General features: G+C 52.7%; 1 protein-coding gene across 6 annotated transcripts in view; it reads left to right on the top strand.

Annotated features, from left to right (window-relative positions):
• DNMT1 (DNA methyltransferase 1) overlaps positions 1–9373 on the top strand; it is a 60524-nt gene extending 51151 nt beyond the window's left edge. For all 6 annotated transcript variants that reach the window (XM_084783146.1, XM_084783145.1, XM_084783142.1 and 3 more), the window contains 11 exons: positions 1413–1605; positions 3195–3279; positions 3671–3799; positions 3955–4237; positions 4366–4507; positions 5735–5901; positions 6316–6493; positions 7076–7271; positions 7616–7899; positions 8676–8766; positions 9039–9373. In XM_084783146.1, the coding sequence (XP_084639272.1) occupies positions 1413–1605; positions 3195–3279; positions 3671–3799; positions 3955–4237; positions 4366–4507; positions 5735–5901; positions 6316–6493; positions 7076–7271; positions 7616–7899; positions 8676–8766; positions 9039–9079 (1789 nt within the window). In that variant the 3' untranslated portion in view covers positions 9080–9373. The remainder of the gene's footprint in view (positions 1–1412; positions 1606–3194; positions 3280–3670; positions 3800–3954; positions 4238–4365; positions 4508–5734; positions 5902–6315; positions 6494–7075; positions 7272–7615; positions 7900–8675; positions 8767–9038) is intronic.
• Positions 9374–17134: the final 7761 nt, after the last annotated feature.

Genomic DNA, 17134 nt, shown 5'->3' with positions numbered 1-17134 from the left:
GCTGAGAACAGAGTGAGTTCCAGGACAGTCAGGGCTACACAGAGAAACCCTGTCTTTGAAAAACCAAAAACAGAGCCGGGCATGGTGGCGCACGCCTTGAATCCCAGCACTTGGGAGGCAGAGGTAGGAGGATCTCTAGGTTCGAGGCCAGCCTGGTCTACAAAGCGAGTCCAGGACAGCCAAGGCTACACAGAGAAACCCTGTTTTGAAAAACCAAAAAAAGGAAAAGAAAAAACAAATAAAGGGGGGGGGGGAGTGTGTTCATTTCGGCTCTCCTGAAACTTACGCTGTAGTCCAGTCCTGCCTCGGCCCTTAGTCTTCTCTTTCTAAAGCTCCTGTAACTGGAAGTGATAAGGGGCTACTGTGCAGGGAAACTGTCCCAGATGGGACCTGGAGTTTGGGATCCCTGTCTCCTTGTCCCAAGTCCTGGGATAACAGGCCCCTGCTACTACACCTGATTTTTCTGCAGTCTGTACTAATTGATGTGGTTACAGAAGAGCAGGGCATCCACCATTGATGGGCAGGATGGCGGCAGAGAAGCAGACCAGGCCCTGATTTGGTGTCCAGGAGTCCCTTTCCTGCTGTGGTATTAGGGCCAAGTAAGGGTGCTGGTCACCAAGCTGATGGAACTGGGGCGTGGTCTCTTCCATGAGTCTGTGATAGGTTGAGCATCCTTAAACCAAAATACTCAAATTCTACAGCTGACCTCATCTCACAGGCTGCCACGGGTATACTACTCGCCACGCAGGGCCTGGAGAGTCGGCTTAAGTGCTTAAGATTTGATAAGTTTGATTCCCAGTGCCCACATGGTGGCTCGCGATCATCTGTAACTCCAGTTCCGCAGGATCCGATGCCATCTTCTGGCCTTCTCAGGCACTGTACTCACCCACCCATACACATTAAATTAAAAGGAATAAATCTTTTTTTTTTTAATTACTTTGATTTTTTGTGTACATTGCTGTTTTTGTCTGCATGTCTATCTGTATGAGGGTGTCGGATCCCCTGAAACTGGAGTTACATACAGTTGTTAGTTGCTATGTGGGTGCTGGGAATTGAACTCGGGTCCTCTTAACCACTGAGCCATCTCCCCAGCCCCAAAGGAATAGATCTTAAAAGTGTTGTCTAAAACAGCCTGTGGCCACAGGATGGTAGCTGATGCCTATAATTCCAGCTCTTGAGATGTTGTGGCAGGAGGGCCACTGAGTTGGAGGTCAGCCTGGGCTGCAGAGCAAGATGCTGTGTCAAAAACCGCAAGTCCTTGAAGCTGAGGTATGAGGTGTAGAGACTAACAAGGTGCCTTTCCTCAGACTCCTCACCCCAATTGCCGGTTCCAGGTGTTCCAAATGAGGGTGCTTCGGCCGGTGATTATGAGCTTGTGGTAAAGCAGTCCTCACCTAGTGTCCTCCTTACAGGCCTGAGAACACCCACAAGTCCATCAAGGCAACCTACCATGCAGACATCAACCTGCTGTACTGGAGTGACGAGGAGGCAGTGGTGGACTTCAGCGACGTGCAAGGCCGCTGCACTGTGGAGTACGGGGAAGACCTGCTCGAGAGCATCCAGGATTACTCACAGGGGGGCCCCGACCGCTTCTACTTCCTCGAGGTGGATCCCAGGCTGTCTGGAGCCAGGCTTCAGGGGCAAATGTGCGAGAGCAGGGTGCCCAAGAAAGTGGCTAAGGCTAGGGCAGGGCTCAGCGGTAGGGCCTGTGTTAGCAAGGGCTAGGCTGGTCCTGGGCGTGTCTTAGGACAGGAGATAGTATGTGGACCAAGGGAGCAGCTAATGTGTATGTGGGGTTTGCTTTGCTTGGTTTTTGTTTTGTTTGTTTGGTTGTTTTTGTTTTTTGAGAATTTGCCTGCATGTGTGTATATGTGGTGGCATTAGAAGCCCTGAAACTGGAGCTACAGACAGTTGTGAGCTGCCGTGTGGGGCTGGGGATTGAACCCAGGTCCTCTGGAAGAGCAGCCGGTGCTCTTTACAGTTGAGCCATCTCTCCAGCCCTGTTTGTTTTGGTTTTGTTTGATCTGAGATACGGTCTCACCACATAACCCTGCAACTCCATGTGTAGAGCAGCCTGACCTTGTACTGACACATCCATCTGCCTCTTCTTCCAAGTGCTGGGGTTAAAACCTTGTGTCATGTCGGTCCCCTCTCCCCCATATAGTCTTAGGAGTGGGATTTTGGCTTTTAAAGAAAACAGGACAGCTGGGCGTGTGGCTTGGTCTATAGAGCTCTTGCCTAGCACCCATAAAGCCCTGTGTCGGGTCCCAGCACTCAGGTGTGGAGGCAGGGTTGGGTATTCAGAAGGGGCTAGGTGACGGCCGGCAGGCTGACTGCTGAGCGTGTGAGGGGACGGGCGCAGTACTTACAGAGCTGCACATCCACGCAGTTACCCACAGCACAGGCCTGTGGCAGCAGGTGGTTCTAGAATTCAACTCTCAGCCTTTTTTTTTTTAAAAAGATGTATTTAAGTATACAGCATTTCACCTTCATGTATGCCTGCCCACCAGAAGAGGACGCCAGATCTCACTGTAGATGGTTGTGAGCCACCATGTAGTTGCTGGGAATTGAACTCAGGACCTTTGGAAGAGCAGGCTGCGCTCTTAACCACCGAGCCATCTCTCCAGCCCCAACTCTCCGCCTTTTAAGAGTAGAAATCGCCAAGCATGGTGGCACATGCCTTTAATCCCAGCACTTGGGAGGCAGAGGCAGGTGGATGGATCAAAGCCACATAGAGAAACCCTGTCTGGGGTGGGTGGGGAGGATGCAACATGTTATTATCTTAACACCATTATCGGAGGGACTGTTATGACATCTACCAGCTGGGCCTAGGGTCTTGATACATGCTGGGAAGGTAGAGCCTTTTAGCTCCTGTTTTTCCAGTTTCTGTGTATGCGTGTTTGTGTGGCACTGGGCAGTAGGCTTTCCTTATAAACTCTAGGTGCTTAGCAGACCACGGGAGGGCTAATAGAACAGTTGAGTTTAGACAGCCTCTGTAGTTGACTGGCCTCAGTCTCAGAATACTTGTGCCTCAGCACCACGGCCCACTGGCTGCAGGTGTTTCCAGTGGTGAGATCCAACTCCATTGGTGGCTGATTGGCTGTGGTTCTACTCACAGCTCAAGAGACGGTTCTTAAACAGTGTGAGGGGATCCACGCATTTCTTCTGGACTAATGTGGCTCCTCTCTGTGCAGGCCTACAACGCAAGGAGCAAAAGCTTCGAAGACCCTCCAAACCACGCCCGCAACCCTGGGAACAAAGGAAAAGGAAAGGGGAAAGGTGCATCCCCACCGTCACTCTCCTGTGTGGGGCTGGGTTGGATGGTTGGTTTTGGTGTTTTGAGACAAGGTCTCTCTGTGTAGCCCTGGCTGTCCTGGACTCTTTGTAGACCAGGCTGGTCTCGAACTCACAGCGGTCTGCCTGCTCTTGTGTGTGGTTTTTGAGAGACAAGGTTGCATGTCATCCAGGCTACACTGGAGCTCAGAAGCTTCCTGCCTCCACACACACTGCCCCCCCAATCCCCAGATTCTGTACTAGGGAGGCCAAATCAGGAAGGTCTCCCAGGGCGGCTACTCTAGATCACATAGCAAGACAGAGTCTCCTGAGTAAGGCCTCTAAGGAGAGCAGTCTGGTGGGCCCTTCTAACAGTGGTGACCTGTTCCTCCTCCAGGGAAAGGGAAAGCAAAGCATCCGGTGTCCGAGCCCAGAGAGCCCGAGGCGGCCATCAAACTGCCCAAGCTTCGGACCCTGGACGTGTTTTCTGGCTGTGGAGGGTTATCAGAAGGATTCCACCAAGCAGGTAAGCAGGGCTAGTGTGGACTCTGGCCTGCCTTTGGGGAGGACTCAGAGTTCGTCTGGCTGGCCGAGGTGGCTGTTCAGCGGGCCTACGCATGTCTGAGCAGATAAAATGAAAACGGTTCCGACAAGACAAACTTCTGACTTTGTGTCTACCAGGCGTCTCGGAGACACTGTGGGCCATCGAGATGTGGGAACCAGCAGCCCAGGCGTTCCGACTGAACAACCCTGGCGCCACGGTGTTCACAGAGGACTGCAACGTGCTGCTCAAGCTGGTCATGGCGGGTGAGGTGACCAACTCCCTGGGCCAGAGGCTGCCGCAGAAGGGCGATGTGGAGATGCTGTGTGGTGGACCACCCTGCCAGGGCTTCAGCGGCATGAACCGCTTCAACTCCCGCACTTACTCCAAGTTCAAGAACTCCCTGGTGGTGTCCTTCCTCAGGTAGGCATGCACAGCTCCCCGTCGCTTGCTGTCTGGCTAGATGCAGCTTTGTGGCTGCCCCTCCCTAATTGGGAGATGCCCGGGACCTGTAGGGGTTGGCAGTGACTGTGTCCCTCCTGCCCACACAGCTACTGCGACTATTACCGGCCTCGATTCTTCCTTTTGGAGAACGTCAGGAACTTCGTGTCCTTCAAGCGCTCCATGGTGCTGAAGCTCACGCTGCGTTGCCTGGTCCGCATGGGCTACCAGTGCACCTTTGGTGTGCTGCAGGTGGGCACCACACAGCGGGCAGAGGGTCACAGTGGCCTCCATCCCTCACCAGGAGGGTGCTCGGGTCTGCTGTGGGCGGCAGAGGTCTGCATGACCACCAGCGTGGTTGTGAGGAGAGGCGGCTCGTAGCTCTGGCAGAAAAAGCGTAGTGTTCGCCAGGTATGGCTGTGCACGCCTTTAATCCCAGCACTAGCGAGGCAGGTGGGCAGATCCGAGTTTGAGGACAGCCAGGGCTACACAGGAAAAAACCCTGTTTTGAAATGTAAACTGAAACGCGTGGGTGACCAGATACAGTGGCCCAAGCCTGTTGTTCTGGTCCTGGAAAGCTGAAGAGGAAGGATCCATGGGTTCAAAACCATTGTCTCAGGACTAGAACTGTGCTGTAGCTCAGTGTGGGGAGTTCCCAGCTGGTGGAGGTCTGGGTCCCTTTCTTGTCATCACATAGACCAGATACACTTTCACACACCTGTCACCCCAACAAGTAGGTGGGGGTGGAGATATGGGATCAAGACTTCAAGATATTGTCTATATAGCAAGTGAGTGGCTAGCCTGGGCTACATGAGACCCTGATTCTAAACTCACACAGCAAAAATGCGCAGTGGGGGTTGTGGGGGCCCACATGGGGCAAGTGCTGTTTCCAACCCTTGCCTGTATGTAGCCTGTGTTAGTGGCCAAGGCCGGTCAGTAGCCAAGGTGTATGACTGTCGGGTTTTGGGGGCTCCTGGCCTCTGCATAGCTCCTGCGAGCTCTACGGTGTTCCCCTAAGAAGGCGGGGCTTGGCAGCAGCCGCACAGATGAAAGGTCAGTGGAAGACGAGGAAAGAGGTGGCCCCACAGGTTAATCCAGAGCAGACTGGGCATAGGAGCTCTCCAGCTGGTGACCCAGCGGTCTTGTTTGCTTACACACGCAGGAGCCACTGTGAGGAGAAGCAGGTCGAGAGGCGGAAGACATAGCGCTGGGTTAGCATTTACTGGGATTGACAGAATTGGAATGACAGGGCCCTATGAAGACCCATGGGCTGGAAATTCAGATTATTGTAGTCTTGGGGGTTGCTGCCATTTAGCCAGTGGCATGGCGCTGGCGAACTGGGGCGAGCTGCCCTTGGTCAGCTTATAGCATCCTTTGAGTTGGAGGTGTGTGTTGCCTGCTTCGCAGTTCTAGTTCTCCGTGAAGAGGCCAGGCGGACAGACACTGCCTAATGCCACCATGCCCGGTCCCCTGTTGCAGGCTGGACAGTACGGGGTGGCCCAGACACGGAGGAGGGCCATCATCTTGGCTGCAGCCCCAGGAGAGAAGCTGCCTCTGTTCCCAGAGCCTCTGCATGTGTTTGCACCCCGTGCCTGCCAGCTGAGTGTTGTGGTGGACGACAAGAAATTTGTTAGCAACATTACTAGGTAGGAGCTATGCTTAACCCCGGTGTGCGGGACAGGGGCAGTGGGTCATGGGGCTGGGCAGCCCCTGTGTGCGGGACAGGGGCAGTTGGTCATGGGGCTGGGCAGCCCCCGGTGTGCGGGACAGGGGCAGTGGGTCATGGGGCTGGGCAGCCCCCGGTGTGCGGGACAGGGGCAGTGGGTCGTGGGGCTGGGCAGCCCCCGGTGTGCGGGACAGGGGCAGTACGTCGTGATGGTTGCCTCACTGAGGAGGCTTGTGCCAGGCTCTGGCTGGAACCTCAAGCTGGTGCAAGTCTGCGCCCTTCCACCTCAGGTTCTGCCTTGTGCACAGGCTTAAGTAGAGTCCATCCTGCAGCTGGCCCCACATCCCGAGTTCCAGCAGAGGCTTGGCATCTAAGAGAGCACCCTCTGTTGCAGGCTGAGCTCGGGCCCCTTCCGAACCATCACGGTGCGGGATACCATGTCTGACCTCCCTGAGATTCAGAATGGAGCCTCGACGCCTGAGATTTCCTACAACGGAGAGCCACAGTCCTGGTTCCAGAGGCAGCTGCGAGGCTCACACTACCAGCCTATCCTCAGGGACCATATTTGCAAGGTCTGGTGCTCCCTGGGGCCTTGCCCATGCCTGAGCTGGCTTCTTTCCTGGGCTTACTTGTACCTCCACAGGCCTCCAGCTTCCACATCTGAGCCCCTACCCCTCTGGCCAGTACTGTCATCTTCAGAGGACCCTGGGTAGCATCCACATGAAGTGCCTCCAGAGTACACCTTTTCTCTTTTTTCTTTTTTTTAAAATATTTTATTTAATTTTAATTTATGTGCATTGGTGTGAGAATGTCAGATCTTAGAGTTACAGACAGTTGTGAGCTGCCATGTGGGTGCTGGGAATTGAACCCAGGTCCTTTGGAAGAGCAGGCAGTGCTCTTAACCACTGAGCCATCTCTCCAGCCCCAGTACACCTTCTCTTACCACCTGTTCTGTCTGGGCTTCTAACGCACCAGATCTCTCACTTTGTGTGCTTCCCTGGCTGACTTCACATTGAGCCTCCGTGTCCTGTGGGGTCCTCTCAGATGTCCCTCCGGGCATATCCCAGCTAGGGGGGCCTGGTTGTCTGCTCCTGATTGGCTCTGAGTGTCTGGGTTCCTGAGCTAGGCTTCAGCTGGGATTCCCTGTTCTCTAGGACATGAGCGCGCTGGTGGCTGCACGCATGCGCCACATCCCGCTATTCCCAGGATCAGATTGGCGTGACCTGCCCAATATAGAGGTGCGGCTGTCGGATGGCACTCTGACCAAGAAGCTGCGCTACACCTACCATGACAGGAAGAATGGCCGCAGCAGCACTGGCGCCATGCGTGGGGTCTGTTCCTGTGTGGAAGGTGGGACCCCAGGCTTTAGTCATCTGCCTTTCCCACAGACGTGAATCCCACTTGCCACAGCCCTCCCTGTGTGTGGTCTGGCTGTTCGGCGGGGGGTGGCCTCCTGGGGTTCCGTAGCAGTCCTCATTTGACAACATCTACTGCTTAAGCCAGAAGTCTGGCCATCCCAGGGGGTGAGGTTACAACAGTTGCGCCCACAGCATAGGGGTGCCACATGCTCTGTGCTTGACTCAAGCAGCCATAAGAGCTCCCTTCTGGAAGCCCCTTTGCAGAGATGAGGCACCCCAGCGAGTCTCCGTGCAGCCTGGCACCAGCCCTGGCCATAGCACAGTGTTCTGTTGCAGCTGGCCAGCCCTGTGACACCACAGCCAGACAGTTCAACACTCTGATCCCCTGGTGCCTGCCGCACACTGGAAACCGACACAACCACTGGGCCGGCCTCTATGGGCGCCTGGAGTGGGATGGCTTCTTCAGCACCACTGTCACCAACCCCGAGCCCATGGGCAAGCAGGGCCGCGTGCTCCACCCAGAGCAGCACCGGGTGGTGAGTGTGCGGGAGTGTGCCCGCTCCCAGGGCTTCCCGGATACCTACCGGCTCTTCGGCAACATCCTGGACAGGCACCGGCAGGTCAGTCCAGCCCCAGAGCTTGTCACCAAGCATCCTCGGTTCTCAGTTAGGGAGTGGGGCCCAGGGCTTGTGAGTCCCAGGGCTATTACTGAGAGTGTGGGTCATCAGTGGCAACACAGTGGCACAAATGCTTTTCCTAGGCTGGCTGCCCCTAGTTAGGAGCTGCTATTAAAAGGGGCCCATGCCAGAAACACCCACCTCACCTGAGTCCCACCCAGACCAGCCCCCATGCTACAGACTGACCCTTGGCTCATAATGGGAGTCAAAGTGGGTCTGGGTGTGTCTGCATTTTTTAAAAGATGTATTTATTTATTATGTAAATACAATGTTGTGTCTGCACATACACCTGAATGCCAGAAGAGGGCACCAGATCTCATTATAACTGGTTGTGAGCCTCCATGTGGTTGCTGGAAATTGAACTCGGGGCCTCTGGAAGGGCAGACAGTGTTCTTAACCTCTGAGGCATCTCTCCAGCTCCCAGATTTTCTTAAAGCCTTTTAAAAGCTCACTGTTGCAGGGCATGGTGGCGCATGCCTTTAATCCCAGCACTGGGGAGACAGAAGCAGGTGGCTCTCTGGATCCCAGCATAGACCTACACAGAGAGACCTGACCAAACAAGCAAAAAGAGCTCCCTGTTAGTGACCTGTGGGTCTGTGAGCATCGACTGAGTGCCCAGGGCCCAGGGCGTGCTTCTGCCTTGGTCTGATCTGAGGCAGGCCATGGGTTAGGCCACAAGTGAGACTGGTGTCAATCTGGTGTCACCTCCGTTCCTACAGGTGGGTAACGCTGTGCCGCCACCACTGGCCAAAGCCATTGGCTTAGAGATTAAGTTGTGTCTGCTGGCCACGGCTCAGGAGAGCGCCTCAGGTACGTGTCCCTCTCCTTGTGGGCAGCCCTGGGCCTTGTGCATGCCACCAACTCCACATGAGGACAGAGCAGTGGAGCCTGGCCTGACCACACACTGGCTGACATAGTCAGCGGACACCGGCCTCGAGTGCCGACCCAAGCACTGAGCGCAGAACCTTCTGGAAAACGTGTCCAGTGCTGAATGTTTCCAACCGCTACAGGTTGTCCAGGCCAGCCGTGAGCACCTGTGCTGCTGTGTGCTCTGGGTGACTTCTCCTTCCCTTTCTCCTCAGCTGCAGTGAAAGCAAAGGAAGAGACTGCTACCATGGACTAGTTCTGCTCTCACCCAGAGCCCTACATGCACTGACGTTAACGTTTTTAACCTGTTGAGCCCCAGCATTTGAAGTGTTGTGCACAGTGTCTGTGGCCATGGCTGACACTAAGCTGTTTGTGTGAGGTTTGCTTTGTGACCAAGCCGTGCAGTACTTTGTGCATTCTGAATTTTAAAGTTTTTTTTTTTTTTAATTCTGTATTTTATCAGATCCGCCACTGTGCAGGTGGCGAGCGAGACTTGATGTAGTTTTTATATGTTGTAATATTTCTTCAAATAAAGCGCTTCTATAAAGTACCCCCAGGTGGTAACTGGTCTCTCTGGCTGCAACCCCCCCAGCAAAGGCGGGAAGGGCACCAGCCTGAAGGCGCCCGAGGACACACATGCTTTGGTAGGATACATTTCAGTGACTCAGTTCTGGCCAGTGAGAGGCAGATGGAACTTTCTAGTAAGTTTTCTAGAATGCCTATTAAGAGACCAGTCTTAGGCCTGGAGAGATGGCTCAGAGGTCAAGAGCACTGTCTATTATTCCAAAGGTCCTGAGTTCAATTCCCAGCAACCACATGGTGGCTCACAACCATCGGTAATGTGATCTGGTCCCCTCTTCTGGCCTGCTGGCTCACATGCAGGCAGAATACTGTATAAATAATAAGGAAATAAAACTTAAAAAGAAGAAAAAGAGACCAGTCTTGGCTGATGTCCATGGCCACTTCGCCCTTTCGGTTTTGGAGTTGGCTGCTGTTTCCTGTGGTGCCTGGTGATGCAGCAGCCATCTGGTGACTGAGGATGCTGAGCGAGAAGAGAGGCAGATCCACGGCTGAGCTGCCCTCCAAACAGCCTGGCTGCCCTTAAGCAGAGCTCCAGTTGGCTTAGGACCCGCCAGGGCTGTCTGCAGTCTGACTTGACGTACTCAGTTCTAAAGTGAACAAAACCTCAGTTTGTCTTTAGGCAATGTCAGCTGTAACACGCAGCGTGTATATAGTCATCAGTTTCCTCTTCACTCCTTGAGTCACAAAAGTGCCAAGAGCAAGAGACGAAATGGTGGAATGCAAAGTGACAAAACTCATTGGGAGCAAACGGATGTGAACTGTGCTGAGATCCTGTAGCCCTTCTCATCTGTAGAAAAATCCAGAAGAGACTGCTGGGTCATTGGGTTTGGCTCAATATATACACATACTTTTTTTTTTAAATGTATTTTGTAATTGTCTGACCACTGTGTTCACTGTGTAGCCTAGGCTAGCCTAGTAGTGGCAATCCTCCTGCCTCTGCTTTCCAAGTGCCAGTGTGTTGTACTAAGCCCAGCAGTAGTTTGTTGAGGCCTCGCTATGTTGCCCAGGCTAGCCTGGAACTCGGTCCTCCTGCCTCATCCTCCCCTAACCGCCCCCATACCCAGCTGGAGCAATCGGCGGATCTATGTTCGCATAAGTGGAAGCTGGCGCCCCTTTGCCTCTATGGAGCAGCTACTGTCTTCCAACGGGGCCATGGGGTGTCGTCTCTTGAGGGAAGTTGCAGGGGTGGCCTCCGTGCTGGCTTCTTGTAATGGCCCTACACTGGCCCTGCTCACCTGTGTGGGCACTGAGTGTGCCTCTGTACTGGACGTTCTGGAGCTCGAGTTCAGGCTTTGCTTTCAGGGACCAGAAGCCAGTCAAACCCTGAGAAGTGCTAGATAATCTGTTTCAAGCGATGTCACATAGCTTGGGCTGGCTTTGATCTACCTGCCTGCACTAACTCCTAGCTGGTGCAGTGCTGGGCATGGAACCCCTGCTAGGCAAGCACACTACCAGCGAACCCAACCCTCCAGCTGTGCCAAGTGTGATGATGGGGGCGGGTGTATGCCGCAGCTCACATCGTGCGCTCTTCCACCTATGTGTGGGCCCTAGGGACTCAGGCTCCTGGCTCTCACACCAAACACTCAAACACTCAACCACGGTGTGCCCCAGAATAGGGGATTGTTTTTTGTATTGAGTCAGAATCTTTTTTTTTTTTTTTTTTTTTTTTTTTTTTTTTTTTTTTGGTTTTTTGAGACAGGGTTTCACTGTGTAACCTTGGCTGTCCTGGACTCACTTTGTAGACCAGGCTGGCCTCGAACTCACAGCGATCCACCTGCCTCTGCCTCCCGAGTGCTGGGATTAAAGGCGTGCGCCACCACGCCCAGCCTCAGAATCTCACTATAGCCCAGTATATTTGCTACTCCTGTGAAGACTATGTTGCCAATACCAAGGCAACTTATTTTTTTAAAAACCCTTAATGGGGGCTGTCTTGGAATTTCAGAGTGAATCCATGACAATTGTGACCCGGAGCATGGTGCTGGGGTGGTAGCCGAGAAAAGCAGGCAGACACTGGACCTGGAGTGACCTTTAAAACCTCATATGCCTGGGCTGGAGAGATGGCTCAGTGGTTAAGAGCACCGCCTGCTTTTCCAAAGGTCCTGAGTTCAATTCCCAGTAACCACATGGTGGCTCATTAACATCTGTAATGTGATATGGCGCCCTCTTCTGGCTTGCAGGAGTACATGCAAGCAGAGCACTGTATACATAATAAATCTTAAAAAAAAAAAAAAAAACAACCAGTGACACACCTCCAATAAGGCCACCCTTCTAATCCTTTTCCAAACAGTTCTACCAGCTAGAGACCAAGCATTCAAGATACATAAGCCCATTTTCATTCAAATCAGCGCACACTTCCTGCCTGCAACTCTATATACCAAGGTTAGGAACAAAAGATCTGCCTGCCCCTGTATTCCAAGTCCAGCGCTAACTGCTCTGTCACGCTGCCTCACAGTTTTTAATTGCATTTTCCACCCCCCAGGGTTGGGATTGAGACAGGGTCTCACTCTGCAGCCCAGGCTAGCCTGAAACTCACAGATCTGCCTGCCTCAGCCTCCCAAGTGCTGGGACTAAAGGTGTGTGCCATTAGGCCCATCTGTTACACTGTAGTGTGTGTCTGTGTGTCTGTCCGTGTCCTTCTGTCCCCTAGTGCACATGTGTAGGTCAGATAATTTTCCGGGTTTCTTTCCACTGCAAACTTGGGGCACTGGGCTTAACTCGAAAACCCTTTCACCTGCTGCGCCACCTGCACAGGCTGAGAATAGTTCTTGTGGGTCAGTAGATGCTCATCTTCACTGGAGATACGTGTTGGTCACTTTGAAGCCATTAAAGAGAGCAACACCAAGCCCTTTCCTGACCTCTCCCTACTAGTTGTGCCTAAGATTAATTTTTTGTTTTTGTTTTCTTTGTTTTGTTTTTTTCTTTTTGGCCTTTGTTTTGTTTTTTTAAGACAAGGTTTCTCTGTAGCCTTGGCTGTCCTGGAACTCTGCCTCTGTACACCATGCTGGCCTTGATCTCCATAGCGATCTTTCTGCCTCTACTCCCAGGTGCTAGGACTAAAAGAGTGTGCCACTGTAGCGTGGCTGTGTAGCTTACTTATTGAATTTCCACAGAACAAGCCAACTGGGGGGCGGGGGGGTGGGGGGGAGAGGAGAGAGAGAGAGAGAGAGCACTAGCAGTTAAGAGCACTGGCTACTTTTAGAAAGCATTTGGTTTTTTTTCCGAGACAGGGTTTCTCTATGTAGCCTTGGCTGTCCTGGGTTCACATTGTAGACCAGACTGGCCTCGAACTCACAGGGATCCACCTGCTCTGCCTCCCAGATGCTGGGATTAAAGGCGTGCGCCACCACCACCTGGCAGGACTGTGTGCCCGTATAATAGTTTACAACCGCCTGTAACTCTAGTCCCAGGGGTCTGGCACCCTCTTCTGTCCTCTTTGGGTACTACACTCATGCATATATACACTGATGCAAAACACCCAGATTTAACAAAACAAAAAAAAAAACCAAGCAGGCAGATCTGAGTTTGAGGCCAGCTCGTCTAGAGAGTGAGTTCCAAGACCGCCAGGGCTACACAGAGAAACCCTGTCTTGAAAAACAAAAACAACTTTGAGATAGTCACATGTAGGCCAGGCTGGCCTTGAACCCCTACTCCTACCTGGGCCTTCTGGGCGCTGAGAGATGACAGGCACATGCCTGTTCCTGAGCTTGCTGATCCACACTTCCTTTTTGGGGCGAGTACTTGTAAAGGGTTAGGACACGCAGTCAGACCCAGCATTGGATGGCCTGCTGGTCCCATTTTTGGTTAGTGCATGTATGTGTTGTACATGCATGTGCCTGCAGGTGTGCATACCCATGAGTGCCTGTGTGCAGTCCAGAGGAGGCTGACAAATGGTCTTTCACTCGCCACGTTATTCCTTGAGACAGGATCTCTCACTGGGCCTAGAGCGCATCAGTTTTGAGCTGAGCTGGCAGCCAGCAAGCCCGAGGGATTCTCCCGTGCCTGCCTTCCTAGCGCTGTGGTTGCAGGGGCAGGAGGCCCACCCACATTTTACATGGTGCTGGGGATCCAAACTCGGGTCGTCCCGTTTGTTCCCTGACAATTTCTCATGTATTATACATCCTGATTTCCCTCCCTACACCTTCTTACCTGCCTGCCACTCCCTGTGTCTCCTTCCCACCTTCCCACCTGTTGGTTTTGTGACCCACTAGTTTTAACCTGGGCCATCTGTGTGACCACATGTTAGGAACTAGCCATTGGAGCCTGCTGGGCTCACCGTGGGGACATAATTCTCTAGAATTCATATCTGCGGGTAATTCAGCGGGGAATGCAGGGTTCGGGGAGCCCCTCTTCATCCACACCCGACTGGGGACAGTCCTGTGCAGGTTAGCTGCCAAAGCTGCTGAGAGCATGTCTGCAGTGACCGTCTTGTCCGGAAGATGCATCACTGCTCTCTGCCTCTTACCCTCCTTCCCGCCCTTGTCTCAGGTTTAGAGATGTGGTGTAAAAGCTTTAGGGCTGAGCACTCAACCATCAATTGAACAACCTTAAGTCTGCACCCACCTCTGTTCACTGTCCAGGCCAGATGCTCTCTGGGCCCCTTTGGTCTCTTAAGACAAGGTCCCGGGGCTGAAGAGATGGCTCAGAGGTTAGGAGCACTGGCTGCTCGTCCAAAGGTCATGAGTTCAATTCCCAGCAACCACATGGTGGCTCACAACCATCTATAATGAGATCTGGTGCCCTCTTCTGTCATGCAGGCAGAATGCTGTATACATAATAAATAAATCTTTGGGGGGGGGGAAGACAGGGTCCCACTTTGTAGCACAGGCTGGCCTTGAACTTGCCTTCATCTTGTTGCTTCAACCTCCTGAGTGCTGGGATTATGGGTGTGAGCCATGGCCTGAGATAGTTCGTGGTAGTTGTTTTGAGATGGGCCTCATTTTGTATAGCCCAGGCTAGCCTGGAGCTCATTTATATAGATTGCCTAGGCTGATCTTGAACTGGCAGTGATCCTCCTGCCTTAGACTTTCTTCCACTGTTGAGGCTGCCCTATTCCCAGGTGAATGTTTCTCTCTGACTCAAGGGATTCAAAGGGCTGGCCAAAATACTATTGCCAATGGCTGCTGTTTCTTTTTAAGGTAAATATGCCTAAAAGTGGGTAGAATGCCACAGGACCTGAGCGATCAAGTCCCCTGTAAACGCTGCAGAAGTATATTCTGTTTCTGAGATAGTCTCCTGTAACCCAGGCTACTCGCAGCCTCGTTACGGAGCTGAGGTCAGCCTTGAACTCCTGGTTTTCCTGCCTCTGCTTCTGGAGTGCCTAGACAACAAGCATGCCTCTCTGCCTCTCCCCACAGCCCAGCCTCTAACGAGAGAGAGGGATTTGAAAGGTAGCCAGGCATGGAGGCAAACAGACAAACAAACAAACAAAAAAAAACATGCAAGCCTCAAGTCGGCCTCCTCAAAGATAATGCCAACAGGAAGGTGAATTTAAGGCAAGGTGAAGAGAAAGGTGATTGGTGATTCCCCACCCCACCTCCTTCAACCCACCCCCACCCGGATTAAAAACTGGTGCCCATGATGGTGGCTCAGTGGACAAACACACTGGAAGCCGAGCCTAGAGGCCTGAGTTCCATCCCTGGGCCCCAGATGATAAAGGGGAGAAGCAATGCCCGGCTGTTGTTCCCTGATCCCCAGCCCCAGCTTTATTTTATTTTTATTTTTTTTGGTTTTTCGAAACAGGGTTTTTTGTTTTGTTTTGTTTTGTTTTTTTGGTTTTTGCGAGACAGGGTTTCTCTGTGTAGCCTTGGCTGTCCTGGAGTCGCTTTGTAGACCAGGCTGGCCTCGAACTCACAGTGATCCGCCTGCCTCTGCCTCCCGAGTACTGGGATTAAAGGCGTGCGGCACCACGCCCGGCCCCAAGCCCCAGCTCTTTCTTTGGTATCTAAAGCCTACTGAAGGGCTGAGCATGGTGGCCCATGCCCTTCACCCCAGAACTTTCTGAGAAGCAGTCGGATCTCTGAGTTAGAGGCCAGCTCAGTCTAAACAGTTAGTGTCAGAATAGCTGGGAGAGAGACTCTGCCTCAGAAAACCCAAAACAACCAGAAGCCAGCTGTGTGAGCTGCTGGTCGCAAACCAGTGAGCAACGCTCCTCCAAGGCCTCTGTTTCAGATCTTGTCTCCAAGTGCCTGCCTTCAGCCCCTGCCCTCCCTTCCCTCAGTTTAGGGCTGCAGACTCAACTAGGAGTTCAAATTAACCCTTTCCTCCCTAAGTTGCTTTTGGTCATGGGGAAGAGAGCTTGCCCGGCATGCACCAAGCTTCATTTCTAGCACTAAATAAACCCGTTGTGACATGCTTGCCTGTCATCCCAGCCCTAGGGAGGTGGGAGGGTCCGTAGCTTTGAGGCCATACTCAGCTCTGCAGCAAGTTTGAGGCCAACCAAGGGGACACAAGACTCTGCTCCCCGGAAAAAGAGCAACACTATCTATAGGATTTTGTTGGCTCTGATACCTCAACAATTCTATTTTATTAGTAATTTATTAAAGGCATGTACCTCCCTTACAACCGGACTACCCTAAACAGGAGGGAAAGGAGATTAAGGAGAACACGAATGAAACTTTCTGGGTATCAGTTCCCCCCGGGGGCAAATCCCTTGGCGTAATTCTCCGGGAATCTAACAGATCCTCTCTACCCGGCAGAAGAAGCCGCACCGTCCGTGGACCGCACCTGGAGGACTCCACCGAGCTCGCCGCTCGCTGGTGAATCTTCCAACTCTGCGCATAGTGGACAGGAACCTCCGAAACCTCTCTCTCTCTCTCTCTCTCTCTCTCTCTCTCTCTCTCTCTCTCTCTCTCTCTCTCTCTCTCTCTCTCTCTCTCTCTCTCTCTCTCTCTCTCTCTCTCTCCCTCCCTCCCTCCCTCCCTCCCTCCCTCCCTCCTGTTCCTCAATGTCCTCCTCCTCCCTGATGGTCCCTTTTGCAATACCATAGCCCGGCCGGAGTCGCCAGTCCCTGTCTTCAATCCTAGACTGATATGGCTCCTCCGAGTCTATCACAGATGCTGCTGCTCAGTCTGAAGAGACAGAGCCTCAGTGGGTAGCATCCGGAGGCTGCCTTCACCCTGGGCCCAGACCCAGGCAAGACCACGTTCTCTCCACAGGTTTTCACTGGGCGGTTCCTTTGAGGCTCCTTGCTGCCACCTCAGCTGCCCGGGCGCCTGATAGCAGGTGTGTGCCACCACTGGATAGACTTCTCACATCTTTCCACAGATTTGCTCACCAGTTAAACTACTAGGTTCCAAGGGAAAATCCTATCTGTACTCTCTTTAGTTTTTGTACTTCTAAAACAGCCCGGTCGTTAAAAGGTGGCTTTGCAGCTCGCATCTTACCTTGGTTCCCCAAGCTCCTCCTTCCTCTAACTGACTCTACTCTGCCCTCTAGCGGCTACTGCAAGGAGTTTTCTCACAGGAAAGCATACTGAGGTTCCACAGAAAACCCTCCAGTGACCCTGTTCTCCAGCGTCGACGATAAAGACTGGTTTTTGTTTGTTACTTGAGGAATTCATACATGAACCAACTATATTTGTATCATTTTCAGCTGACTTTAAGCTCTCAATTTTTCTGTCTTGGAATTTTTTTTATTGCGGTGGGGGGTAACGTTGGGGGTGGTTTCAAGACTGGGTTTCACTGTGTCTTGGTTGTCCTGGACTCCCTTTGTAGACCAGGTTGGCCTCAAA

The sequence above is a fragment of the Acomys minous genome (genome assembly GCF_964271855.1).
Source record: "Acomys minous genome assembly, chromosome: 5".
In the NCBI taxonomy this organism is placed as follows: Eukaryota; Metazoa; Chordata; class Mammalia; order Rodentia; family Muridae; genus Acomys; species Acomys minous.
The sequence above is the reverse complement of the archived record's forward strand: the minus strand, read 5'-3'. Positions and strand labels throughout refer to the sequence as shown.